The sequence below is a fragment of the Mytilus trossulus genome, chromosome 6 (genome assembly GCF_036588685.1).
Source record: "Mytilus trossulus isolate FHL-02 chromosome 6, PNRI_Mtr1.1.1.hap1, whole genome shotgun sequence".
NCBI classification, from domain to species: domain Eukaryota; kingdom Metazoa; phylum Mollusca; class Bivalvia; order Mytilida; family Mytilidae; genus Mytilus; species Mytilus trossulus.
This window is the reverse complement of record NC_086378.1, coordinates 33,128,556-33,156,352: the sequence shown is the minus strand read 5'-3', so window position 1 is coordinate 33,156,352 and position 27,797 is coordinate 33,128,556. Positions and strand designations below refer to the sequence as shown.

Genomic DNA, 27,797 nt, shown 5'->3' with positions numbered 1-27,797 from the left:
TGCAAGAATAATAATTATATGTACGAGCTTACTTCTTGCAAAATTTCACCATGTTTACCACCTGAAAGTATCGAAATATTTAGGTCGTTCAAAAAATCTTCTTTGAACAGGGCATACACATCAAAATCTCAATATTAAAAAAATGTTCTTTAGAAATCCCGAATAAAACAATAATCATGGTGCTTTGAAATACCCACGACATATGTTTATGACACAGTAATGTTTGACTGCAATGAAATGTAGGATTAGTTACCTAAAACTGTCTAATTCAAGGGAATATTTTTTTCGACCTATTTTTGTATACAATGGGTCGTACCATGATTTGGTGGTATTACACCTTAACTACCGGCTATTTGGTATATCCAAGTTGTTATTCAACCAAAGAACTACATCTGACGATGCATTAGGTCGCTTATTTGGCATTGTTGTGTATTGAAAAGAAAAGAATATATATTTGTCTTTGTATTAAATTTTTGAACATACCTGCATTCCCCTGAGAGCAGACACTCCCATGTACAGAAAAACACCATATAAAACAGGCATAGGTACAAGCTGAAATAAATTAATTATAAATGATTAAAGCTATCTATATGCATACCCATTACAAGGAAACTTAACAGTTTTCTCGAAGGCAACACTTATCAATTCTTAAATGTGTTTAAGTGCTCTCTTACGAGTTACTGGTCCATGCTAATTAGTCATGTGAATGTAGTACGAATAATAAAGTACGGGCTATCCTTGACTGTTTTTTACACGATTTGCATAATTCAACCATTTCTTTCTCCATGAGAATACACCTGATTAACTTTCAGGTTTCGCGACAAGGCAAAGGTGTCCAATTTAATATCTGTATTTAGTTGAATACAAATATCAGTTACAGCTGACGGGATTTTTTTTTATATGTGTAACTGTTGCATCAAATTGATTTTGGTATCTTGATAATTCGCTTTACTACCAATTGATGGTGTGGACTGAAAGGGAAAATGTATAGACTATAGGTTGCACTTTGGAAAAACAGCTGTTTCTCAAAACACGCCTCTTTTGGGGAGAACTTGAATATTCATAGAAAATTAATTTTGTTAACATAATGGTTCCCAGTTATGCTCTCTGTGTTCCATCTCACAGAGACAATACTTGGGAATGTTACCAGTAGATATACATGTGAATATTTATTGTTTACATTGAAATATGTGGTAACCCTTCATTCGAAGTAGGGGTAGTTGAGAAAATTAGTGTTAGTTTAAACTCTGAGAAGTTCAGGGCAGATAAACGTTGAAAAAATGCCGCACAGCCCTATATGTTGACCTTTGAAAAAAATTGTGGTGCATACATGTATGAACTTTCAATTCTAGGATAAGATTTTTTTCATAACTTCATGGTAAAAGTGGTACAGTTTAAGCCGTAAAAGAAATTGCATTGTCAATATTCACAGAAATGCAACCTATAGTTACGTCGAGACTATATAATGAGATATTAAAATATCTAATCGATATTCATGACAAAAGCTTCTTTTTTTTTAAATTTGCAGAACTGAAAAGTCATCTTCCCTCATTATAACGTCTTTTGTGGTAACTATGCTTCAAATATTTTCTTAAACTTATTTTTAATCTATAACATATGTCAACACAAAGGATGAGGAAACAAAGAGGCAATAAGTGGAAGCACTTATCGGAGAACTTACTTGTAATATACTTGTCATAAATACAGAACATCCATTTAGTATTGCAATAATCAAAGGTGTAAGGCGCTGTTCCCTGTAAGAAAAATAATCTGATGATTACAACTTATTTACAAAATAAAATATATGATATACATCTCAAGGTGAAGGTCTACCAATTTAACACATTCTATTAATTAGAAATATTTCAATTTATGTATAGCAAAAAATACATCGAAACCCAAAACGACATACAAACAACATCATAACCAATGTATAAAAAGCAATTCACACAGCACAGAAAACTTGAGATTGAGCATTACGAATCCTATCAATGCATGGGATCTACAAATATGCACCACAAGTCAAGAGACAGACAAATATGATACAAGATGCATTATTCCATTCAAATTCGTTATATGGTGAAAATGCATAATAAAAAAGCAGTGGAATAGTATACTTCTAATTACATTACAAAATTATTAAACCATTGATACATATGCATGAAAATAATTAACATTCAGATATATTTCTGGCATTTTTCTTATTATTTTCTAAAGCATTTGCTAAATGCAAACTGCTTGGCTAATTTCACATAACTAGTAGAGTAGAGACAACTGTAGTTTACCAATGTTAAGATTTCATTATCTTATTTCAAAGGATACTAAATACTAAACTGGGGGAATTGAATAAATTCCAGAGTAGTGACACTGAGAGTGTCCACTCATTAACTGTTTCCAGATATGATACTTTTCATTTGATCGAAATGTCCCGATCGGGAATAGGACACAGGAACAAGATTAGCAGATTTCAGTCGTTCTTCCTGATATCACTTCGGGAACGGGTTTTCAGTCACTTTGACATTTAAATACGAACACAACTATTCGTTTCAGATACCTATGTATGTATGATTAACGTACCTACAACCAAGGAAGACAGGTTTCTCACCGGGTGCAGTACATTCAGATTCCATTTTGAGACTGTTAACATGTGCCATTGATCGAACTGTTGCAGCAACATACCATGGGAGACCGAAAAATGAGCACACCACAAGGCAGAACGTTGTTATTGTCAAATCCAAATGGTAACCACAACCTTTCTGTAAAACAATATGTAAGTTAGTTCAGGGATAGCTGCAAAATCGTAGCTATTGTGGTCCTTGTAATTATTTTTTGATAATTGCTGATCAGCTAGCTTTGAAATCGTATCTGCTATAGTCATAATAAGTATTTTTGCCGAATATTTGAGAGCCAATGATGCACAAGAACCTAAAATAATAGCCTAAATTAAACCATCTAAGGTCAACTTTACGTAAGGAAGTTGCAACCCTAGTTTCTAGATAATTTCAATGAATTAATTGACAATTTAAGAAATGTTATTTACAAACCATGTCAATGCAGTTGTACTGTAAAACAAATTCAAACGGGAACACACAATTAGATCTATGTATCAAGAAATACTAGATATATATTCATATATACATATAAAGTAAACATAAGCATATTAGTAGACATATTAGAATATATATGTTTACATGATATTACACATATTAGATACTAGTATATGCAGCAATATTCGATGACAGTTATGAAACATAATTATTACATACGTTCTAAAATGCCACACTTTTACTTACAATTATTTCAGCTGGAATATGAAATAATGGATCTATAATGTATAAAAAGTAACCTAATCATTTAGTTCATATTTCTTTGATGTTAGGCTGTGTATTTCACCCATTTCAAGACATTGTTTATTGAGCATCAGGCCTTGCAATGATAATACAGAATGCACCTTTAAGGCAGTGAAATATAATGAAAATATTTGTTTCATCACTACATGTGTACAAAATATAAAAAAAACACGAATTGAGAAGTTTCTATAAGTACACAATGATTAAAAGACAATTGGAGGAATAGAGGAATTGAATTTTGCATCATAGATATGAGATATTTAACCATATCTTCAATTGGGTTTTGATTCAAAGTTGAAATAAATACAATGCCGTTTAATAAAATACCTTTATTTTAGCTGAGTATTGCCTTTTCAAATCAAAAATGAGTTTTATATCTACGGAATCTGTTTTAATTTCAAAAGTGTACTCCAAAACGTTGAGATTGGTTTGAAATGTCAGTTATAAATATTTGAAATTTAATCAATGACGTAATGTTAATTTCATTTTTTAGGAACGAGGAATGAAATTAACCATGTTAGATTAATTGCCCCAAGAGTAAGAACATAATGAATGATAACAAAATGGTTGAACAAAATAATGCAACAGACGTTGAATATAATATTATCTAACCTATCATGGGGTCTTACCTTCAGTTTGTTTTCTTTTCTATTAATGATCACAGCTGTAATTTGTTGGTCCATAAAAATCAGAATCACAGCTACTAATGCTGGCAAAGCTGTGGCTATCCACACCCACCATGGATTGTGCGCACTGTATGGACTTATGAACCATGGTCTATCTGGCCGGGAAGGCTGCAGCAAATTATTTTTAATTATTTTTTATTTTTTAAGGAACATGGTGTCTAGATTAAAAATGACAGAACTTTGAAAAACTGGATAAATCAAGTTTATATTATTCTTTTTCAAAAACATAGTAAAGATTATCGTAAAACAAAATTCTGGTCAAGTGATTCGTTTAAAAAAAAAGATAAATCAAAATTCATGTATATATATTCATTTATTTTTGAAGTGTGATTATCTTAGATATCTACTGTTATTTAGTCAAGTTAAACTGTTATTTAGTCAAGTTAAACTGTTATTTAGTCAAGTTAAACTGTTATTTAGTCAAGTAAAACTGTTATTTAGTCAAGTTAAACTATTATTTAGTCAAGTTAAACAAAACAAACGGGTCAATCTAAAATATTATGTTATCATAAAGATCTAGACCGATTGGTTACTGCCAATCCACATCCCAAGATGACGAAACACACCCTTTTTATCATACAATTGTTACAATCTATTAATTCATATTTCTGGAGGAAGCAAATGATAAATATCCCATACACTATGATATGGGTATTTCACAAAAATAAATCTGAAACCGTTGAAACAAGTTTGAACAAACCTGAATCGTATTTGGTACCATTAGCTTTGGAGTTGGAACACCAAGAAGTACATCAAGTAAAACCATTGAACAAATAGATATGAAAACAGCAAAATCCCCAATTGTCTGACGTACCTGAAATAAAATCAGCTTGAATTCTATATTGTAAGTTATTGATGATGCTCAGAGTAAATAGATACAGATAGCTGTTAATATGAAAAGATTTAATGGTCTTCCATACACTTCTTTTATTGGTTTGTATACTATTCAAAACGGATTCAAAACTTCGGAACATCGTCAAACTATTGCTGTCACTTATAATTCTTATGTCTATGGTGAGCTTATTTTAAAACGTTTCAAACAATAACTTTGTACAAAGTCTATAAATTAACAAATTAAACAATCTAATGAAATAAAACCACGAAATATTAAGTGGCAAAATAAAGGTTAATCACAGTCATTTTCAGAAATAAGATTTACAAACTGAATTCCGCATTTTTAAATGAAAAAATGAAAGAAGTTTTCTGTTTCTGTATTGAGATATATTCATTATCTATTTTGTGGATAATAAATGCAATTAATAAAGGCGTTCATTATCACTGAACTAGTATATATTTGTTTAGTGGTCAGCTGAAGGACGCCTCCGGAATGCGGGAATTTCTCGCTACATTGAAGACCTGTTGGTGACCTTCTGCTGTTGTGTTTTTTTATTTGATCGGGTTGTTGTTTCTTTGACACATTCCCCATTTCCATTCTCAATTTTATAATTTGACAAATTAAATGTGATGGAAATGCAATAACAACCATTAATCAACAAGTTCGGTTCATTATGGACGTATGTGGTAAAATAAATGTGAAATTGTAAAGTCTCTTTAATTAAAGTATAATCAGTCTTCACCGTTAAAAAAATACGACTAAATAGGGCAATATACACGTTTAATGTCATAAACAAATGATCAAAGACGATTATTTCAGGCTTTCTAAAAAATTATTCTATTTGTACCCAATTGAAAAAACTAAAAATTAAATTAAAAGTCCTCAATTCGATTCTACTTTCTTTGGTCCATAATCTAATTACATTTAATCTAATGCTTTTTAAAGGTTTTTTATTTGGCAAATCGGTAAAATCCAAGACACTGGCTAAGACGTTTCGATTATTTTAATGATCAACGAAAATATGGCTCTTAACGCTATCATTGTATTTGACTCAACTTTACGGAGTTTTTGTCTTTTTATTCTTTCTCTCCAACTTTGCAGCACTTGATTATGCTTTGAAACTGCTTTGTTTCCAGTGCCAGTAGCGATTAATCGGAGTATGATATAAACGGAGTTCACGTCTGATGTGTCAAAACATAACCCTGGTATCGTTAATGATTGCAGTAAACATAAAGTTAAAAGAACTCACAACTGTTGGGAAGAATGTACTTTTCTTCATGTTCACCAATGCCCATGCAACACCGAAGGTTCCAACACCAATAATAAACGATAAGAAAAATACATTGTCATGATAGACTGTAGTATCACAACCAGAACCTTCCAGAACACCTCCTAGTCTGGCACAGTCTTCCCTTTGTACGTTGGTCCAGTTTGTAATTGTATCCGTGGTTGAATTGAAAGCATATGTAGTCAATGGCACTGTGGTCATATTATATACACTTGACTGATTATTTGGGACACAGAAACATGTATAATCCAATGGAATTTCTGGATGGGTATTAAACGGATGTGTGTCAGCTATTGAGAATATTTTCTTGAAGGCTTCCACTATGAAAATAATTGCAATTAAGCAAGCAAAGCTTTCCTCTGTAAATCTTGTAATATATCGAACTAATGCGCTCAAGTCAAATGCAACAATGATCAGTAAGAACAAAGCTGACCACAGTCCTACCAGACATCGAAATGGTAGAAAGTCCCAGTCACTGTCTCTAAAAGAAAAGACGATGTAAAAGAAAAACACATCTGGATAATTATTTTCAAATAGTTTTTTACATTGTAATTTTAGATAGTTGATTAGGAGCATTATTAATCATAAATTTAGAATCTCAGATCTGGCTTGATGAATCGGAAACTGTTGGAATGGCACTTACCCTAAACGTAAATAAAGAAGGTTTCTGTCAAGATAATAAGATTCTTAGAAAAACTTATACTGTGAGTAACTAACTCATTCGCTTTATTGTAATCATAACTTTTATATATGAAACCAATGCGTTCCTAATATGCAATTGCATTCGTAAGTCTTTAAAAAAGGTAAATTAAAATTCAAGACAAGATTTGAAATATTTAAATTCTGCATACCGACACATTGTGTATATTATAATTTCCAACACAAGTACAGGTCCGGTACTACCCATTATAATCAATGGCTGTCCACCAAACAATGCAAAAACCAGATTCACAAATGCAACAGCTACAATACATTCCATTGTTCCCTGTAAACGAAATAAATAATAGAGAATCTGAGTGAAAATGATATATCAAACCATTGTATGAATTTTTCGTATATGTATATTTATAAAAAAAAAAAGGCAACAGTAGTATACAGTCATAAATCCGGGTACAAACTAAAACCGAGAGAAACTTTACAAATTGGCAGTCATCTTTCAGACTCACTGAGTGAATAAACTGAAACATGGGTTAAAAGTCGACGAAACAGCAATTCAAAGATTATGCCGAAAGTGTGATAGAATCTAATTTCTCTGTTAAAATGGTTTGCTGATTCTTTTTGCTGAAATGGAGGGGGGGGGTTATACTCTTTCTTTTCAATTTTGTAAAAATATATGTATTTTTTTAATCATTGTTTTTGTTATTTATGAAACCGTTTCTTCTTTTTATACATTAGTTTACTTTATAAGTGTCACGTACCATGTAGTGGTGTGTTGATTGTCCTAGTAAAGCTCCAAATGTAATGTTAGGTGTTAGTGTGGCTAGATACATAAAAAGAACGGCACCGAGACACTGTATGTGAAAACCATCTTTGAAGTCACTGATGTAAAATGGAACCTTTCGTTTTACGTCTTCAATCAGACCACCAAATAATCTAAACAAATGTAAAATAAGAATATGAATATAATTTTGTGATGTAATTAGATTTTGAAAAATAACCTTACTTTTCACTAGAATATCTAAGCTAGTTTTTAATAAAAATGATAAAATAACACATATAGTGTTAATTCTTTGAGAAACATTTGGTATACTCTGTCTTTAATATTGTAATAATTGCAGTTTTGAATCTTACTTTTAATACATTTATCACAAAATAGAAAACAAAGGGAACAACTACAAAAATTTAAAATTTAAAGATCTGTAACAAATTCTAGATAAGAACACTTCAAAAATATTATCTACCTTCCAGTTCGTACTAGTGTAGGATCGCTGTGTTCCTCTTCAGCGATTGATTCAAACCTCCTTCGTCCTTCCTGTGTGATAGAGGAAACATTAAAAGATAAGAGCAGTGACAGTGATACCAAAACATTCAGGGAAATAGAAAAAAAGGTTTAACCCTAATACAATCACAGATTAAAACAGTTTCTGATCATTTAATTATCACAAAAATAATATGCAGCATAGAAGAAGTTATATTTCTTTTCATTTGTATATACTTGAGAAAAAAATTAAGAGGAGGTCCATGGAAAAACCAGGCAGTGGATGGCACATGACATAGTTTGTTTTCAAAATTTGTTCATCTATTTCATATCACAGATTCCTTCTTTCTCAAAGTTATTTTTTGATTTTCTATTAACTGCAACAAATAAAGAGAAAAAAAATACATAGAAAGAACTGAAAAGTCATTGAAAAGGGGAGATAACACTTCATTTTGTACAAAATTTTGTTGCATTGTTAGTGAAATTTCAAGTCATTTTCTGAGCCATCCACTGTTGATTCAAAAATATCTTTGACATATATATCCTCTGCATGATATAAACATTGCATTGGAACCAAAAATGCAGTGGGAAAAAATAATGGTGTGCCACCCATTTCATAGGATTTGCCTGATATTTACTTGGACAGCCTCTTAATAAACAACTAGCTTAACTATTAGTATCAACCAAATTATTTATAAATTACAGACCTGAGATGGTACTTTCGTCGGCGGTTCTAGACGTATTTCTGGATCCCACTGCCCGGGAGGAAGAACTGTTGTTTGATCTAGAAATTCGTCAAATCCATGCATTATATCCTCTCTTGATTTTGCTTTGTATGCAACTTCACTGAAAATCTGCAGATTGATACAAAAATTCAATGTTGAACTTACAAGAGATCTCTTAGTTTTTTAATCTTCAAATGATTTTGATATTTTACTGATTCCATTCGTTGACGATAAACATATTTTTTTAATGAGTTTATATTGAATTCGAGCAAGGTTTCAGTAACTGAGAGTGCTCTTAGATTGGCATTTTTTGTCTTTTGCTTTTTTCATGTTTGTTTTTGAGTATTTGTGCTTTGTGTGCAGATGTAATGAGTGAAATCATTTCCGTCAATACTAATACAGCTGTTTTTTAGGCTGTTGATTTTTTTCTTTTGCATTGCTCAACAGTTTGTCATGTCGAAGAATGTTATAACTGACTTTACGGTATGGGTATAACTTCTGGTTGAGGGCCATATCAGTGACATAAAGTTGCCTAAAGAAACTTTTTAAAACATGTCCATTTAACCAGCTCCATTTCGCATAGAAAACAAACTTTAATATATAACTGCACAATTCAAACTTATATTGAGATTTATCTATTTTACCAATAGAAAAGATACTGATACGGACATCAATTTGTCTTACCATTCAGTTTTTAGTTAAGTTTTGATTAAAGCGGGGATGACACGGATAAGCTCTTTTTCCAATCCCGCGTTTTTGTAATAATTTCCCATTTCCCACTTTTTCTCAATTTATTCCAAGACTCAACTTGTTTACCCGCTATATCCCAGATCCCCAAAAAACGTGGCATACCGGTTTTGTTCTCGAAAAGGTTTATTTTTCAATGCATTTTGTTTCAACCTGAATCTGATTCAAATGTTCCCTATTTGCAAAGAGATGTCATAAAGATTAATCTTCTGTGATTTATAATTCCCAATTGCTCCTTTGTTTGATTTCGCTTCTCTTTTTTTATTGCATTCTTCTAACCTTTTATTTCCAGTTGACTACTTTCAATGAATGTTTGAAGATGACAAAGTGTCCTTTCCTGTCTGTCGTTAATGAAGATGTTCGTTTGTATTCTTCAATTTTCATGCTGTATTGAATATTATATTATTCATTTGTGCGTTTCTCTGTTGTGCGTGTTCTTGGATGTGTTATGCTTTATTTCTGCCGCGTAGCATTGTCATTTTAGCGATTTTTAACATTGCAATATAAGCGGGAGGTTTGGCATGTCTTTAAACCAGGTTCAACCCACTATTTTTTCTTAAAATGTCCTGTTCCATTTCATGAATATTGAAGCTGTTATCAAATAGTACTTTTCTATGTATGTTGGCGTCTGTTTTTGTTGCACTTCAGTGTTTCTGTTGTTTCTGTTTTCCCCTCAAAATTGATGTGTTTCACTCGGTTTAATAAAATTAAAGGTACCAATTTTCTTGCACCAGATGTGCATTTCGACAATACACGTCTCCTCAGTGATGTTCGTGGCCAAAATATTTGAAATCCAAAGCTTATATAGAAGATGAAGAGCTATAATCCAAAGGGTCCAAAACGTATAGCCAAATCCGTGAAAGGAATCAGAGCTTTGCATGCTTAAGTTTGTAACCTAATTTCTTTCACTCATTTTAAGAATTTTGAATAGCAGTATACTACTGTTCTGACATCAGACTCGGACTTCTCTTGAATTGAATTTTAAATGTGCGTATTGTTATGCATTACTTTTCTACATTGGCTAGAGGTATAGGGGGAGGGTTGAGATCTCATAAACATGTTTAACCCCGCCGCATTTTTGAGCCTGTCCCAAGTCAGAAGCCTCTGGCCTTTGTTAGTCTTGTTTTTTTTTTATTTTAGTTTCTTGTGTACAATTTGAAAATTAGTATGGCGTTCATTATCACTGAACTAGTATATATTTGTTTAGGAGTCAGCTGAAGGACGCCTCCGGGTGCGGGAATTTCTCGCTACATTGAAGATCTGTTTGTGACCTTCTGCTGTTATTATTGTTTTGTATATGGTCGGGTTGTTGTCTCTTTGACACATTACCCATTTCCATTCTCAATTTTAATTTTACTGTTGCTTTTATTGTAGATAACTTTAAATATTAAGTAATATGAACGCATCAACAATGAAAATGTGTTTCTTACCACATCAACCATCATATTTGACATTGCTCTTCCAATTGCAAAAATGTGACCTGGTTCCCCGACAGGACTAAGATGAAGAAAAATGAATCGAGTTGGTAATGGTACCTCTGTCAAATCACCAATAGATCTGGGTTTATCTAATCGAATGAAAGCCGTGATTGGTTCCTTCAAATCATCTATTTCACCAACCCATACATTGGCGACTTGTGCACCTTCGGGAATCTTTTTCATAAAAGGTTTATTAAGCTGAAGAGAGAATACATTGTTTGATCATAATTTCTGACACCACTACAAACATTTTCAGTTGAAAATTGTTCTTAAGATACTAGTATTATTGCTTATAATCGTGATTTTTTGGCCTGAAGTGTATACGTTCGTTAATTTTCACTGCAAAATTGACTTGTTTCATATATTACATCGTACAAATCTGAATTTCGAATAAGAAGAAATACCACAGTTGCGTAATGATTATGTGCCACATTTTGTATAAAAAAAAAATGTCTTAGAAAATATGAAATAAATTGACTATAAAAAATGAAAATACTTGCCTTGACAAGAGGCGATGATTCTGGAAGATGACCGTTTGTTTCACCTCTGCCTTCTGCGTGTTGTCGCGCTTTCATTTTGGCAAAATCTGCAGAACTGGTGGCTAAAAAATATACTTAGATATGTAGAGATGGGTTAACAAGCATAAACAACATTTTTTGGAAATTTTTTTGTTATGTGCAAAATATTCTTTGTTGTTGGCAGATTTGTTATTTTAACTCACTTTCACAGATTCGAGTCAATGATTCAAAGCTTAACATATTGTACAGTCTTCCTTCTCGAGCTTAAGTTTGTAATTACCTCTCTCAGTTTCAATGCCGATTTTATCGTTTGGTTGCTGTCTCATTGACGGTTACTCTACATCAATGTGTTTTCACCCAGACTTCCATTTATTAATAAATGTGTTTTGTCAATTTTCAAGAAAAGCTAATTTATCGAAGTCGTGCTGTATTTTATGTTTTCTTCCGTTGACATTATCAATAATTGTTAGGGCTTTTAGAATTGAATGATATCATGTCTTACTTTTTGGCATCCTGCATTGTGTGATTATATTTCCTTCTGAATCACTTGTCGAGATACGTCTCCGTTTTAAATGAGGATGAACATGACGCGCTAACAACGATGATCTAATTAGAGATTTTGTATTTTCTGTTATTGTTTTGTTCTTTGATAGTTCTTCGATGATAAGATCTGAAAATTAAATAAAAATATATGAGTTTAGATATGTCTTATTATGTTGAAGTTAACAATGAAAATAGTTCTCTTTACATTTCATCTATTCGATACGGTTTCTGGGTTGACCTTCACCAGAAACATTGAAAGCCGAATATTTAACAAGAACTATCTTTTAAAAAGATATCCGAGGTATTTAAATTTGAGTGTATGTTTAAAACTATCATTTCGATTTACCATTACTAAAGTTTCATTAGAAAATGCCTGTACCAAGTCAGGAATATGACAGTTCATTTGTTATCCATTCGTTTGATGTGTTTGGACTTTTGATTTTGCCTTTTTATTTCGGACTTTCCTTTTTGAATTTTCCTCGGAGTTCAGTATTTTTGTGTTTTACTTTTTTCTCTGTTTATGTTCAGTATTTTCGGTCCTCGTATCTTTCTGTTTACATTCACCAAAACCACGCGGAAATCTCACATGCGTAGGTGCGTTCTAAAAGTCATGTACGTTCGTACAACAAAGTTTACATTAAAAATTATATAATTGTCCCAAGTAAACAGCTGTCATGGATGCAAAGAGCTATTGGAGAAACAATTATTTTAATAAAAATATAAATCTTTGTAAGATCTAGTTTAAATATTTATAGTTTTTTATTTGCTTTCCATTCCGATATAATTAACGAGACTTTTTTTTCAAACACGACCAAATCACCCACCATGACAGCATTTTGTCCAATCACAGAATGGATTTTCGAGCATGCGTATTCTGTTGCCATAGTTAAGCGTCCTTAAGTTCAAAGGGCACAAACCAAAACTATACCGACTACATCGGAAAAAAACCAAGGATGTATTAAAAATATATCCATGCGTGTATCCAAACTCTAAATGTACAATTTTAAAGTAACTTGTGACGTGTCAGGTTAGGCTACTATGTGAAAACCATAAAATATATCTTATTTAAACGAAAATTTTTTAATGAATCATCTTACCAGCTAACTGAGGAATGTTTGTGACATCTGCATCTAGTACCAAGGCTCCTCCGAACATTTGTGTTCTTAACTCCAATACATTATGTAATGTAACAGAAGCCACATGTGGTTTCGACCAACGTTTGCCATTCTCCTCGACATCCTCTTCGTATTTAACCCATCTGAAAAAGCCGAAACATACATCTATACATTTACAATTTATAACGTCATTTTGAAGATAAAGAAAAAGAAAAAAAACTTCGAAATTCCAATAATTAAACCCAATATCCCAAAAAGGCAAGAACAAAATCAATGTATGTTTAAACTAACAATAATCGATCAGTTGATCAACAACGTCATAATTGAAGCATACGTTGCATTGGAATCCGGCTCTATTCGATCAAGGTATGACTGAGCTACTTTTTGCAATCGATGTACGCGACGGTGACAGTTATTTATGGTTACTATTGTTTAAAACGTTTTTCATTTTTTATAGACTTTGACTTTCAGGTAACACCCTAAATTATTTTCATATTTTTTTAAACGTATGTATAGCATGAGACACTTTTAAAACACGTCTATACATTTGATTTATCCCCAGTTGAAGGTGGTGTATTTTCGATTGCTTCTTCACCGTCGTTTGTTTTTCTATCCAGAATTCAAACAATATTATTGAAACTGGTTTAAGCTGGGGTCACATTTTCACGATTTTTACTGCCGTCCTTCACAGGACCATTCCCGATTAAAATTTGTCAAAAGTCTGATCAAGATCCGGTAAATCGTGGATGGAAATTCAAACTTTAATTAAAATTTATAAAAATATATATTTTTAATCACGACAAAAAACAGATATTGTTCAGGAAGCGTGAATATTCAACCGTTTTAAAACGAATTTGTCCCGATAATCCAGTTCCAAATCCGAATCTAATTCGATTTGTATCATCGCATGGTAAAATTCGAACGATTCTGTCACGACTGTGTCCCGATTCTACTGAATGTAATTCAACAGAGTTCAGGCAGTGAACCGACGCTGACGGAGTTTATCCGTTAAGCTGGGGTCACACATTCACGATTTTACTGCAGTCCTTGACAGGACCATTCCCGATTAAAATTTGTCAAAAGTCTGATCAAGATCCTGTAGATCGTGGATGGAAATTCAAACTTTAATTCAAATTTGTAATGCGGGGTTCACACATTGCCGATTATTGCTCCCGTTTGAGATCAGACAGCGATACGAAACGAAAAGTGAAAAAGTCGTATTACTATCCTCAGTTATCTGGAATGTCCTATCATTGTCTGAACGCAGTCGTTTAAGTTCGTAACAGATTCCTACGGGTCGGGAAGGACCCGAATAGTTCGGCGAGAAGCACCCCGACAGTTAGGTGCGTCCCGTAACATTCAGGGAAACTCAGCCGATTTGGTTTAGATGGATTACAATTGTGCCTATGTCGTGACAGATTCTTCTGTATCGGATCACAATCCTAACAATGTTCTGTGTATTCTGGACGGTGTCCTGTGAAACGGGAATGATCTTGAGAAATTTTTCATTGCTTTTTTTCTGCCGATTGAGTCCAGAATGCATCCAGATCTTGTCGATTACGAACCGTTTTTGCCGAAACTGTTCCGGAACAGTCCCGTTATTAATACGAAATTCGTCTATAATACCCACGTCAGAGTCCAGACAATTACAGAATACAATACGACTGAGACCAGACTAAGCCGTTTGCAATACAATAGAGCGGAACGTGATAGGATTACGTTCCGACAGTACCTACTGATCCCGATTATGCCGACAATTTTCGAACGGATAACTTCCGTCAGCGTCGGTTTATTGTCTGGTCGCTGCCTGATCTCTGTCGGTTTACATGGTATACGGTAGAATCGGGACGCAGTCGTAACAGGCTCTGTCGAAATTTACCTGGCGAAAGATACAAATTGGATTAGAATCGGATTGAGAACGGGATTTACGGGATAAATTCGCTTGGAATATCGGCGCTTCCTGAACAATATCTGATTGTTGTCGTGATTAAATTATTTGTTTTACAAATTTTAATTAAAGTTTGAATTTCCATCCACGATTATTAGGATCTTGATCAGACTTTTGACAAATTTTAATCGGGAATGGTCCTGTCAAGGACGTCAGTAAAAATCGTGAATGTGTGACCCCAGCTTAAAACAAATAATTCTAATCACGACAACAATCAGATATTGTTCAGGAAGAGTCCCGATAATCCCGTTCTCGATCCGCTTCCAATCCAATTTGTATCTTTAGCCAGGTAAAATTCGACCGAGTATGTTACGACTGCGTCCAGATTCTACCGAATGTAATCCGACAGAGATCAGACAGTGACCAGACAGTGATTTGACGCTGACGGAAGTTATTCGTTCGAAAACTGTCGACATAATCGGAATCAGCAGGTACTGCCGGAACGTAATCCTATAACGATCCGCTCTATCACATTGCAAACGGCTTTATCTGGTCTAAGTCGTATTGTATTTTGTAATTGTCGGGACTCTGACGGGGGCAATAATCGGAAATGGGTGAACCCCGCATTAGAAAACAGTCGGCATATTCGAGATAATCAGGTACTGTCGAAATGTAATCCTATCATGGTCCGCTCCATCGCATTGTAAACGGCTTTTTCTGGTCTCAGTCGTATTGCTTTCTATAATTGTCGGGAGTCTGACGTGGGTATCATTGACGAATTTCGTATTAATAATGGGACTGTCCCCGAACGGTTTCGGCAAAGACTGCTCGCAATCGACAAGATCTGGAGGCAGTTTGAACTCAATCGGCAGAAAAACAGCAATGAAAAATTTCTCCAGATCATTCCCGTTCCTCAGGACACCGTCCAGAAAGCACAGAACGTTGTTAGGATTTTGATCCGATACAGCAGAATCTGTCACGACATAGTCACGGTTGTAATCCGACTAGACAAAATCGGCTGAGGTCCCCCGAATGTTACGGGACGCGCCTAACTGTCGGGATGCTTCGCCGAACTACCAGGACCATTCCCGACCCGTAGGAATCTGTTATGAACTCAAACCGACTGCGTTCAGACAATGATAGGACATTCCAGATAATTGAGGATAATAATCCTTTTTTTTCACTTTTTGTATCTTATCGCTGTCTAGTCTCAGACGGGAGCAATAATCGGCAACTATCGTTTTATGTTATGCTAATTACCTGGCAGACTCTCGCCAAATAACTTCTTCGTCTTTTTTAGTTAAAGTGTCTAACTGACAGAAAACAACATGTGTTTCTTCATCATTTTTTGTGAGTAGACCCTGGATAAACTCCGTTACTGCTAGACTGCCTGAAAGAAAAGAAAATATTTACAAATAAAAAAATTGCTTTACTTTTCTACATAATTATCATACGTTTGGAGCATATCAGACTTAAAACTACATATTTTTGCAAGAAAATAAGAAGATAAGATAGAAAGGAGCTATCAAAAACAGGTCGAAGAAAAAACAGACAATATCATTGTAAAAAACAATGAAAAAAAAGACAATATCATGGAAAAAATCAAAGAAAAAAACAAACTATACCATTGTTAAAATCGATGAAAAAAACCCAAAGACGATGCCAATGTAAAAAAGGTTGAAATTACCAGACAATATCATTTAAAAAAAATGACGAAACAAACACAAAATAACATGACCAAAAATAGAAAAACAGTGAATTCCATGGTCAAAAGAAAAAAAAACAAAAAACAAACACCAAGCCACGACACTTATTTCAGTTTTCTTAACAAATGAAAGACAAGACTTTTGTATACCGAACCAGCTAAGCAAACCAACAAATAAAATATTGAAAATTACAATACTGAAACTGAGAAAAAATTACAACACCATTTAAAAAGAATTGAGGGGTAAGCTCACTATTTAACAGACCACATTTTTATGTTGCTAGATGTAAGTTGATCCTTTGAGACTTGGATCTATTTTATGCTGAAACACAGGTTTGATCTCCTCCTGACAATATAAGTTAAAAGGTTAATATTTATCACGTCACATGTTAATTTATCTTGACAACTCTTACATAAGAGTTACCGTACATCGATTGTGGATTTGTTTTTGATGATAAAAAAAAGAATCCATGACCTGAATTGTATACACAACAAGGTCAATGAAGTTTTTCGTAACAACCAAGACTCGCATTCTTACGTACAATCTTTGAATACCATGAATATTGCATTAAAACTAGTCCATTCTTTTACGCCTTCTTTGAATTAATATAGCCTTTCAAGACGTCATTATAATTTGGATTACATTAAAGCTATAAAATTTCACAGATATGTATATAGTTTAGAGAGTTAAACTGTAGTAGCCATTTATTTTAAATACTTTAATTTTTCAATTAACAGATGTTTCAATATTTCTGTTTGAACAAAATTTAATCATATAAACACGTCAGTCTTAGTTTAGATAATTTCATTGTCGTGATTATTTGCTCAGGAATGATTAAATCTTAATGCTAAGCATTCTGAAAATTGGAGACATCTAGGAAATTCTGTCTTTGTTGATAAGTGGATTCTTACAATTAAGAGTCAAACTAGTATTGGGTTCTTAACGTTTTATCATTTTGTATTAACAATTAATCCCCCAAGAATTATTTGAATAACGCTGCAATTGTTATTCTTTCGAATTTTTTTAACAATATACAATCCACGGTTTTTTACATTTGAAAATGCCTGTATCACGTCAGGAATATGACAGTTGTTTTTCCATTCGTTTGATGTGTTTTCTCATTTGATTTTGCCATTTGATTAGGGACTTTCCGATTGAATTTTCCTCGGAGTTCAGTATGTTTGTGATTCTACTTTTGCACTTGTTAATGTTGTCTTTAGTGCTCAATTGTGTAAAACCCTTTTAAACCTCTGTATGGCGTGATATAACATATAGGTTCTTCTAAACACCCTAATGGTGTGAGCTAAAGATTCGTTTCTTCTGGACCTCTCGTTCCAGAAAGGTTCTTCTGAACCATGAATGGTATGAGCTAATGAAAATGGTTCTAAACTTCTGTAGGGTTTGAGCTTACAAATAGGCTCTTCTAAACCTCGGTATGATGTGAGCTAACAAAAAGGTTATTCTGAACCTTTGTATGGTGTGAGCTATCAAAACGGTTTTCCTGAACCTCTGTATAAGATGAGCTAACAAAAAGGTTCCAAAAGAATTTTTAAACCTTTGTATAGTGTGAGCTAACAAAAAAAGATCTGTTGAACCTCTGTATGATGTGAGCGAACAAAAAAGTTCTATGTAACATGTGTATGAAATGTGCCAACAAACAAGTTCAGTTAAACGAATATTTTGTATGAGCTAACATAATATAAAGAGGTCTTCTGATCGTCTCCATAGTGTGATGTTAGCTTTATCGTTGAAAATTATATATGAAGAACTGAAGTGGTGTCAAAAAAAGGGGGGTTCCAACCCCCGGAACCCTTCCCCTGGATCCGCCACTGGGTTTGTATGTTTGCCTCTACACATATAGGGCATAGTCCGTATAAAATACCATACCGAGGTACATACTGTTTAGTTGTTGATACCACCGAAAATGACAGTCTAGCGATATCGGTCAAGTTGTGGTAAAACAAAACCAAACTTTGTGAACATACAAGGTTACTGTTACTGTCAAAATAACATACAAAATCAGCAGTTTGCAAAGTCGATGCATATGACTTAGAAATAAATATGGGAAACTAAATAAAAATGATTATAAAACCTAAGGTCAACTTATGTATATTTAACCTAATGTTACTGAAAAGTAGAATAAAAGGCTTTGAATTAATGAAACATAAACAGCCCATGTCAATGTACTCTAGCCCAGTTCTAGTTGTGTGTTTGACAACACGTAACCATGTAGCTGTGATGTAAAAGTGCGTTAAATCTCGGTTGCACATATAAACAAGACTAAGTGATGATCAGTTGATTACCCAACAAATCTGACCTTGATCCATTAACCTGCAAGATAAAACCGATCGAAGTAGGACAAATAGGTAAAATATGCCTAACAGACAGAAATTCAAATTGGAATCAATCTATTATTATAGACATCCTTTCTTTTGTCAAAGATTGTATACTAGTTTATATGTAGACGCCCTTTTTTGTCTTTATGTCGTTGTCCAAAATGAAAAGTACTAAGATAAAAGAATTTTGCAGATTTATATAGGATACTGTAACAGCATTATTGGCCTTCCGAATATCGTACGAGTAAAGGTCAAGTAAGTGTCAGAGCCCAACAGTAACCTTGAACTTGTAGCTTCCTATATTGTTAAGACAGCAATCAATAAAGTCTGGAGACATTTAAATCATTTTCAAGTCATTTTTATCTAATATACAACAATTTAAAGATCTATATCTTGAGAAAGATTTTTCTGTAGTTAGGAGTGAAAGTTCGCATAATTTCAAAATTATTCAGTTAAATGCGCCTCAATGTTACGAAGATATAACCTATACTTGACCTATTATTATTTATGCCAATTCATCAAAAAGTATGCTAGTCTTCTGAAAAAGTATGACAGAAACCTTGGTATTAAAACTCATTAAAGGCCCGTTAATAAAAAAAAACCTGATGCATTTGTTATCGTTTAAGATTTTGTCTCGTAACTATGTGTCCTTTGTCCCATATGTTTGCCATGCAGTCTTAAAATAGAACAACTTTATCACCATTATATAACACCTGTATAGACCTTCAGTGTGGCCTTGGATCTATCCATCTATCTAGACTATATTTGTATATCACGAAGTTTTTTTTATCAAATAACTTAAGTTTACTCACACAACATTGTTGATACTAGCTTAAGATTAAGACCAATAATGTCGGTCAATTGACATTTCTCAAAAGTAAGATTATTAACCCACTGTAGAGTGACATTATAATTTTTAGTTTCTTTTGTATGCATCGACATTAGGGAGCTACCATTTGAGTCACTTGCAAACAAAAAGTGAGGACGACAAATTAGGTAAAAAAAAGGCAAGATAAACTTTAAAAAAAAAAGGCAGGACCGAACAGATTGAAAAATAAAAATGCAGGACAGAGATTACAGCTAAAAAAAAATGCAGGACAACATTTTACATCCTAGCCCCCCCCCCCCCCCCCCCCCCCCCCCCATAAATATCAAATGGTAGCTCCCTTAGATAGTGTTATATTATGAACCAGTCGAATGCATTTCATCATCACCATCTTTGTAACCCTGTCGTATAGTACAATTTCCGTCAATTCAAAGTCAAAGGTCAAGGACGAACGATTTCTTATTTTTCAAGATGTAAGCAATAAAAATCTTATGAATATACTTATAATTTACAGAACAGACATTAAAGTTAAATTATCAAATGTACTTTTAAAGAAAAAATTACGTATATATATATTTAAATGAAAATTGTCTTTTTCAGAAAATCTATTAAAGGCATTTTTAACATCATTTATAGATATAATGCAAGGTTTGTAGATATAATGCAAACGATTACGTCAGTGCAAACACAAATTATTTGTTTAACGGGGTTGTCGTTGGGCACTTTTAATATGACTACAGATGAAAACCTGTTCGAAAAAAAATTAAATTCATGTATGAATGTAGCTCGCTTATTTCTTTTTTGCAAATTTTTAACTACTTGAGCAATTATTAGAAATAAAGTACTAGCATGTAAACATGAATACCAAAACGTTCCCGCGTATTTACAAAAAAAATGAAAACAACACGTTTAATAAGTCTATGCGTTCTTAGCGCATTTCTGGATTTACCTTCATCAGAAACGCTTACAGCCAAACATTTGAAATCCGACTACCGAAACCGTTGAAGAGAACAAATGGCGATAATTCAATGGATCTGTAAAAGCTTCCATAGATGACTGTTTCAGTGATAATGTACATGCATACCAGTTTAAAAAAATGTTTGGAATTAATAAAAAAAGAGATGTGGTATGATTGCCAATGAAACAAATATCCACCATCCTTATGCGGCGATTTCTGAAAACGTGTTGATATATTGTTCTTTTGTAAATATTGTTTTACTCTTAGATGAATTTGTTTTGAAAATGTAAACTTACGTTTTCTGTGACTTAATTGTTCTCCATTTTTCACTTCGTATGACCCATTCATGCCATTCATTTTGATACTTGTTTAGGTTGTACAGTCTTCTTTCTGAAACAAAAAAGAAAGTACTTGAATGTTGATGCATCTCTATTTTTGAACAGTATAAAGATAAGAAAATGTGGGGTGCAAAATGTTCCTATAACATAGTTTTAATATTATATTGTCTGAACAAGGAAACGGTAATTCTGATAATGTAACTCGTTTGTAAGGACTATCTAACTTTGACAATTATTTTTAATGGTTATATTCTACATTTTACCAGTTCGTTACTAAGAAATCCGCCATTTTGAATTTTGATAAAAAAAAAATTTGGTATTCGATTTCTAATGTAAACAAGAAGGTCGCGTTTCGTGCTTCAAAATCGTCATTTTTTCAGTATTGAAACCGTTTAGAAGCGAACGAAAATTATAAATACCTGAGTCCTCTAGTGTTTATGTTTGACATTCGGAGTATATATATGACGTCGCATTCATGGTTACGGTACCAACGATGATGCAATAAGTTCGCGGACTTTTTCATTTATGGAATTTAAGCCAAATGACATTTATTTTAATTTGTGGCATTATAATGGAGATCATTGTGTTGTATTTAAAGCTTGGCCTTAGTAAAACTTGATATTATTGTCGCAAATATCCGTTTTCCTAGTTCCGATACGCAACGTAAGATAAACCTAATACAATTTGCGGCAGTAAAATAGTGTGTGTGTGTGTGGGGGGGGGGGGGGGGGGGGGGGGGGGAAGGGTCCTGATCCCGAAATCGCGGGCTTGAAACATGAAATCTCGAGGTCCAAAATTTAAAATAAAATAAATACCGACATCCCGAAATTTGAAAAAAGAAATTCCGAAACCCGAAAGGTCAATCCCGAGTTAAAAACACCCGTTCCCGACGTCCCGAAAAAGGTCATGTGCTTCCCCCTTCCCCTCGTTAACCTACGAAGTCAAGCTTAAAATACTGTTATCAGTTATCTCTTCAGATTTCAAAAAAAAGGACATCATAAAGTAAATCAAGACATCATGACGTCATGCCCGTGTATCTTTTTTAATGTATTCAAGCATTTGTTCATTACTGTATTTGTTTCAAATAAAACAGAAAATTATGCAGTGTAAATTTTTTTCTTCAATGGGCCTCCAATGTAACGTCATTATAGAACTTGAAGTCACAGAAGACGTAAAACAAACCGTTTACAAAACACTACGCAAAAAACTAAAAGATCGATCATATTGAATCATACTAAAAGACGGGTGCACTCAGATACTCTGTTAAAATACATTGATAAAGTAATTACTAGTGACAAGAAATACACGTAACGGATTGATAAATGTTTTTGTATGACCCCAAAGACACTGCCAATTTTATAAAACATCGGTACATGTAAACTCACTATAGCACTCATAAATGTGAATGTTTAAAATACACGCAGCTTTTCAGCACAAATTATAAATAAGACCGCTGCAAATATTTTGAAAAATAAAATAAAATATAAAATGCAACCTTCAAAAACAATGCAAAGCAAAGACAGCATATTTAAGTACACACTTAGTATGACGACAATTAAATTAGATCTGATTAGCACCAAAGTAAACGATAGTAGGCCGTTAATTTTCTCGTTTGAATTACTTTACATTTATCATTTTGGGGGCTGTTATAGCTGACTATGCGGTATGGACTTTGCTCATTGTCGAAGGCCGTACGGTGACCTATAATTTACATAATTTAATTTATTAATCATTTGGTCTATTAGGGAGAGTTGTCTCATTGGCAATCATACCACTTCTTCTTTTAAATGGGGTTGATCGTCAAACAATAATGATATTATGTGTAGGTATAAAAATAAGATGTGGCATGATTTCCAATGCCACAAATATCCATAGATGTGGCATGACTGCCAATGCCACAAATATCCATAAATGACGTTAAGCAAATGCATGTTAACGTAAGGCTGTCAGCAGTGAGCAAAAACCAAACCTCATAGAAAGCTATTAAAGGCAAATTGAAGGTGCAAAAAAAAAAAAAAAAACACAAAAAAAACCAACGAAAAACAAGCGGTCTATTTTAGTAATCAAAAACAAATATGACAGACAGCAGCCAACAGAAAAATATGAATTTCACTCATCAAATTATATTTATTTGGAACAGTCCTATAACTTTTATCTGAATGTGAAAACGTTTTGAAAGTTGTTATATATATATAATTATTCTAAATAAAACATTGCAGTTTTAAAGCCAAATTCGATAAAAGCATAAAAAAAGGAAATCAACTCGTGCCTAAAAATAACATATTTCAATGTATTATTGTTTGTCTATAGATATAGGAAGATGTGGTGTGAGTGCCAATGAGACAACTCTCCATCCAAATAACAATTTAAAAAGTAAACCATTATAGGTTAAAGTACGGCCTTCAACACGGAGCCTTGGCTCACACCGAACAACAAGTTATAAAGGGCCCCAAAATTACTAGTGTAAAACCATTCAAAGGGGAAAACCAACGGTCTAATCTATATAAACAAAACGAGAAACGAGAAACACGTATATATTACATAAACAAACGGCAACTATGTACATCAGATTCCTGACTTAGGACAGGTGCAAACATTTGCAGCGGGATTAAACGTTTTTATGGATCCAAACCTTCTCCCCTTTTCTGAAACAATAGTATGAATTCGGTTTAAAAGTTATGTACAATTGTTAATTGACTGAATAGATCGGATTAAAAAAAATCATTAGGAATTTAAGCAGTTATAGCCTTTCAGCACTACAAAATGTTTGACCGCTTGGTGCCGAATTATGCAGGACAACAGATAACCAGTTCATACTTGTATCTTTCAGACCAAACAAAAACTAAGAATAGGCGAGCAATTGAATGCACAATATAACACAATACTTGCCCAGCTGAATAAAGAAGACATGGAAAATAGTATAAAAAGTGTATAACTACGACAACCCACCAATTTAATAAAATAAATTGCTTGATGTGTACACTTGCATACAAAAGTATACAATAACAAAAATCCAGCAATTGGATTCAATAAGAAAATTATTAAATTCCAGAATGTGAGACCTTTTTGAAGAAGCATTGTGCTATCATTATAAAAAAAGAAGATGTGGTATGATTGCCAATGAGACAACTATCCACAAAAGACCAAAATGACACAAACATTAGCAATTATAGGTCACCGTACGGCCTTCAACAATGAGCAAAGCCCATACCGCATATAGTCAGCTATAAAAGGCCCCGATAAGACAATGTAAAACAATTCAAGCGAGAAAACTAAAGGCCTTATTTATGTAAAAAAAAAATAGTTTTCTCGAGTCTGTTGTTTCTCTTTAAATAAGTCGTTTTCAAATTTAAGATATATCAAACTAAAATATGAAATGCTGTAAATGATACCAAAAGGTTCAAGTGATCTAATTTCTGTAGATTTGCATTCTTTCTTTTTCTTACGACCACCACCATGATGCATCATGTTTTGGCATATTTATATTCGCTAATATTGCTTCGAAAAAGATATTGTTGCGGTAATGCAAATGTGCATATAATACGTTTATGTTACTTTGATTCATTGTAAACGTTGTTTTTGTCCGAAAATTTACATCAGGCACTTGCATAATTAGTTGTTGTAATCGATATAAATGATTTTGATTTTCAAAGAAATCCACATAGTTTAAACGCGGACCGCGAAGAGGACACCCAAAATGAGCTTTCTTGCAAAAAGAAATATTCCCATTACCGCTTGCACAACATTAAAGCGGGTTGATAGGACATATAATTTGTGCAAATAATGAGAAAAAAGTTTATTCGAGAACATGTCATTTGTACAGCAGTTGGCTGATAGCAGGATAAAGAGTTGAACTATGCAAATAACACACTTATATTGATTCGATTTTTCGTAACAGTTTGAACTTGCGTCAGTTTTACTTAAAATACTAACAGAATCAATTTTATAAATACAAAGATAAAAGAACAATAAGAACGGTACGCACGCGTAATAAAGAAGATAGTTTGTCAAATGCATAAAGATTAGTTCTTACTCTGAAGAAAGATTTGAAAGAAGAAAATATAACAATAGAAGGACAGTGCAATTGGATCTTGAAGAATTAATAAACTTAACATAGCACGTCTTAAGCATTCATTTATTCCAATTTGAGATAACTAAGTGAAGTATAGAGACCAATTTTATGAAGCTAAATAGTATAAACAAATGTTAAAAAAAATCCTTCATGCATCTAGGTATTTCCTCATGGGGATGTCCAAGTATCCATATACAGTAATCATAAATGTTTTGCCAAAATGATCACATAATCATTGTTTTTTAAACACAATAATCACATAATAATAAAATACAGTCCTGGATTATCAAATAATCAAATAACTAAGAAATAGTTGGCCTGGTAATCAAATTATCACTCTAAAAGCGGCAAAGTAATCACATAATCAAACACCCTATTAGGAGACTCTATAGTAATTAGCAGCTCTTTTACTCACCTTGCGCAACAGGTAGAATCGGTTTCCAGATAATTTTAGGTAATGTAATGCCGATTTAAAGTTGCTAATTACACTATTGTCCGAATATGACTCCGTTTTCTTAAATAACATATGTGATATTAAAAAATTCGGGAAACGCGATTTTTCACCGAATTGCTTTTAAAATCTAATTGTGACCGTATCTGCATACATTTAAGGTAAACTGTGGTAAATGTTGTGTCTTTTATACTGTTATCTTCAACATTCCTGATAGGGAGGGCAATACACCCCGATAACAAATAATAGGGGTATTTATAAAAAAAGGTTTGTTGATAGTGAACTTATTTTTCAAATATAAAATAATTAGTGTTGTCTAGCAGGTTGGTAACAAAGTTTAAATAGATTAATTATGGCAAATAAATTAAAAAAAATAGCATATCTATTCAAATTGCGGCAATGTACGTATTGTTATTATATGATTTGAATCCAATTGTATTATAGTCCCTCATTAATTTCATATATACATTTAAAACATATAATGGATTGTTCTTTATTGTGTATTTGGATGTAGGACGTGTAGGTAGAATATGGGGCCTGTTGTTCTCCGGATTTCGGGCTAAAGAATGTTTACAAATAATCGGTGATCAAATTATTATTAACAGATGTTCTGTAAGGGAATACTCTAATATAAATTGAAAACTTTTTTTAAGGCAAGATTACCTCTACTCGTTTTAAAATTCCAATTTTGATTACAAATTTTAATCATATATATTCGAGTAAACAAACAATTAAACTGATACTTTAACAAGATTTGTGTGAATAGTATCACGTTATACAAAGTTATCAACAAAATACCCGAGACAAACTGTTTGACTGCTTGTATATCTAATTTGTTTTACCGATTATATTGATATGGATAAACCCTATATCTATATTATTACATGATCTTACTATTGCAAATATCATTGAAGTCATCTAGACAAATGTAAAATTGGATTAAAATCACGGGATTAAAAATTTACAGCATATTTACTTAAAGATTACATGTTTGTTACATGAACAATTAAATTGATAATACCCGGAGAACAAAAGGTTTACTTAGCCAATCAAATGAAAGGACGAATAGCAGAAGGTAGTTGCTTGGTGCCATATTATACATTATATATTAATAAAGAATTCATAGTTTAACTAACGAAAACTTGAAGCATCATGAATTTGTGTGCACGAGTTGGTGCAAATAGTTGGATGTATATCAAAATATTTCAACTGGAAAGCAAAAAGATGGTGTTTGATTAGTGGAGCAGGAACTCTATACCATTTCAGGTCACACGAGTTCGTCTCGGTTTTTTTTTTGGGTGGGGGGGGGGGGGGGGGGGTCCACAGTCTTTAGTTTTGTCTGTTTATTTAACTGGTTTTTTTTTGGCTGTTTGTCATTTTTCATTCCGTTGTCCATATCATTGTCAGTTATTTTTCGATGTGTGATTTATACTAGTATTGATTGCTTCCAACCAATTCCAAACATCCCTTTGTAGCAAACCCCAATTCTCGAAACAAATTCCTTACTTTTATTGGTTAAATTCTGAGCCTAACATGTAGTACGATGTATTTTATGACATGTATTCAAATGCAGCAACATGAAATGTTAAATTTTAAGAATTAGTCGTTGTTTTGTAAACTGGTTCATCTTTTTGTTTATTTGGATTTATTTAAGAATTTCAAAGATGGCACACAGACGAACAACAAAAAGGACATAACTTGCTTTAAGGGATTTGTTTATAAGCATTAATTTTCCTAACCTCTTTTACCATATTGAACTATTTTAAGCGCATATTAAAATTCGCCTTGTCTAGATAATGTCTGAACGTCCTTGTAACAGTAAAATGATGCAATGTTTGTTGATTATGTTATTGTTATCACAGAGACATACCACCCATCTCATAGAATTGAATATTTAATACAGATCATCTGTATTAAATATTCATTTCTAAAGCACAAAGATTGAACCATTTGAAATATATACAAAACGATTCTATAACAAATTAAAACAATGTACATACCGAAACCGTGTTTTATATA

General features: G+C 33.0%; 1 protein-coding gene across 2 annotated transcripts in view; it reads right to left on the bottom strand.

Annotated features, from left to right (window-relative positions):
• LOC134721148 (electroneutral sodium bicarbonate exchanger 1-like) overlaps positions 1-25,846 on the bottom strand; it is a 31,934-nt gene extending 6,088 nt beyond the window's left edge. Inside the window, exons 1-17 of one of the 2 annotated variants that reach the window (XM_063583953.1) lie at positions 25,743-25,846; positions 21,214-21,307; positions 16,352-16,481; positions 13,186-13,346; positions 12,048-12,215; positions 11,528-11,628; positions 10,980-11,225; positions 8,785-8,931; positions 8,061-8,131; positions 7,578-7,752; positions 7,011-7,144; positions 6,121-6,640; positions 4,737-4,850; positions 3,980-4,144; positions 2,578-2,756; positions 1,682-1,754; positions 484-552 (exon numbers count right to left, since the gene is read on the bottom strand). In XM_063583953.1, the coding sequence (XP_063440023.1) occupies positions 484-552; positions 1,682-1,754; positions 2,578-2,756; positions 3,980-4,144; positions 4,737-4,850; positions 6,121-6,640; positions 7,011-7,144; positions 7,578-7,752; positions 8,061-8,131; positions 8,785-8,931; positions 10,980-11,225; positions 11,528-11,628; positions 12,048-12,215; positions 13,186-13,346; positions 16,352-16,481; positions 21,214-21,274 (2,514 nt within the window). In that variant the 5' untranslated portion in view covers positions 21,275-21,307; positions 25,743-25,846. Of the gene's footprint in view, positions 1-483; positions 553-1,681; positions 1,755-2,577; positions 2,757-3,979; positions 4,145-4,736; positions 4,851-6,120; positions 6,641-7,010; positions 7,145-7,577; positions 7,753-8,060; positions 8,132-8,784; positions 8,932-10,979; positions 11,226-11,527; positions 11,629-12,047; positions 12,216-13,185; positions 13,347-16,351; positions 16,482-21,213; positions 21,308-21,674; positions 21,752-25,742 lie in introns of those variants that run through there. The other variant, XM_063583952.1, reaches the window with a different exon arrangement.
• Positions 25,847-27,797: the final 1,951 nt, after the last annotated feature.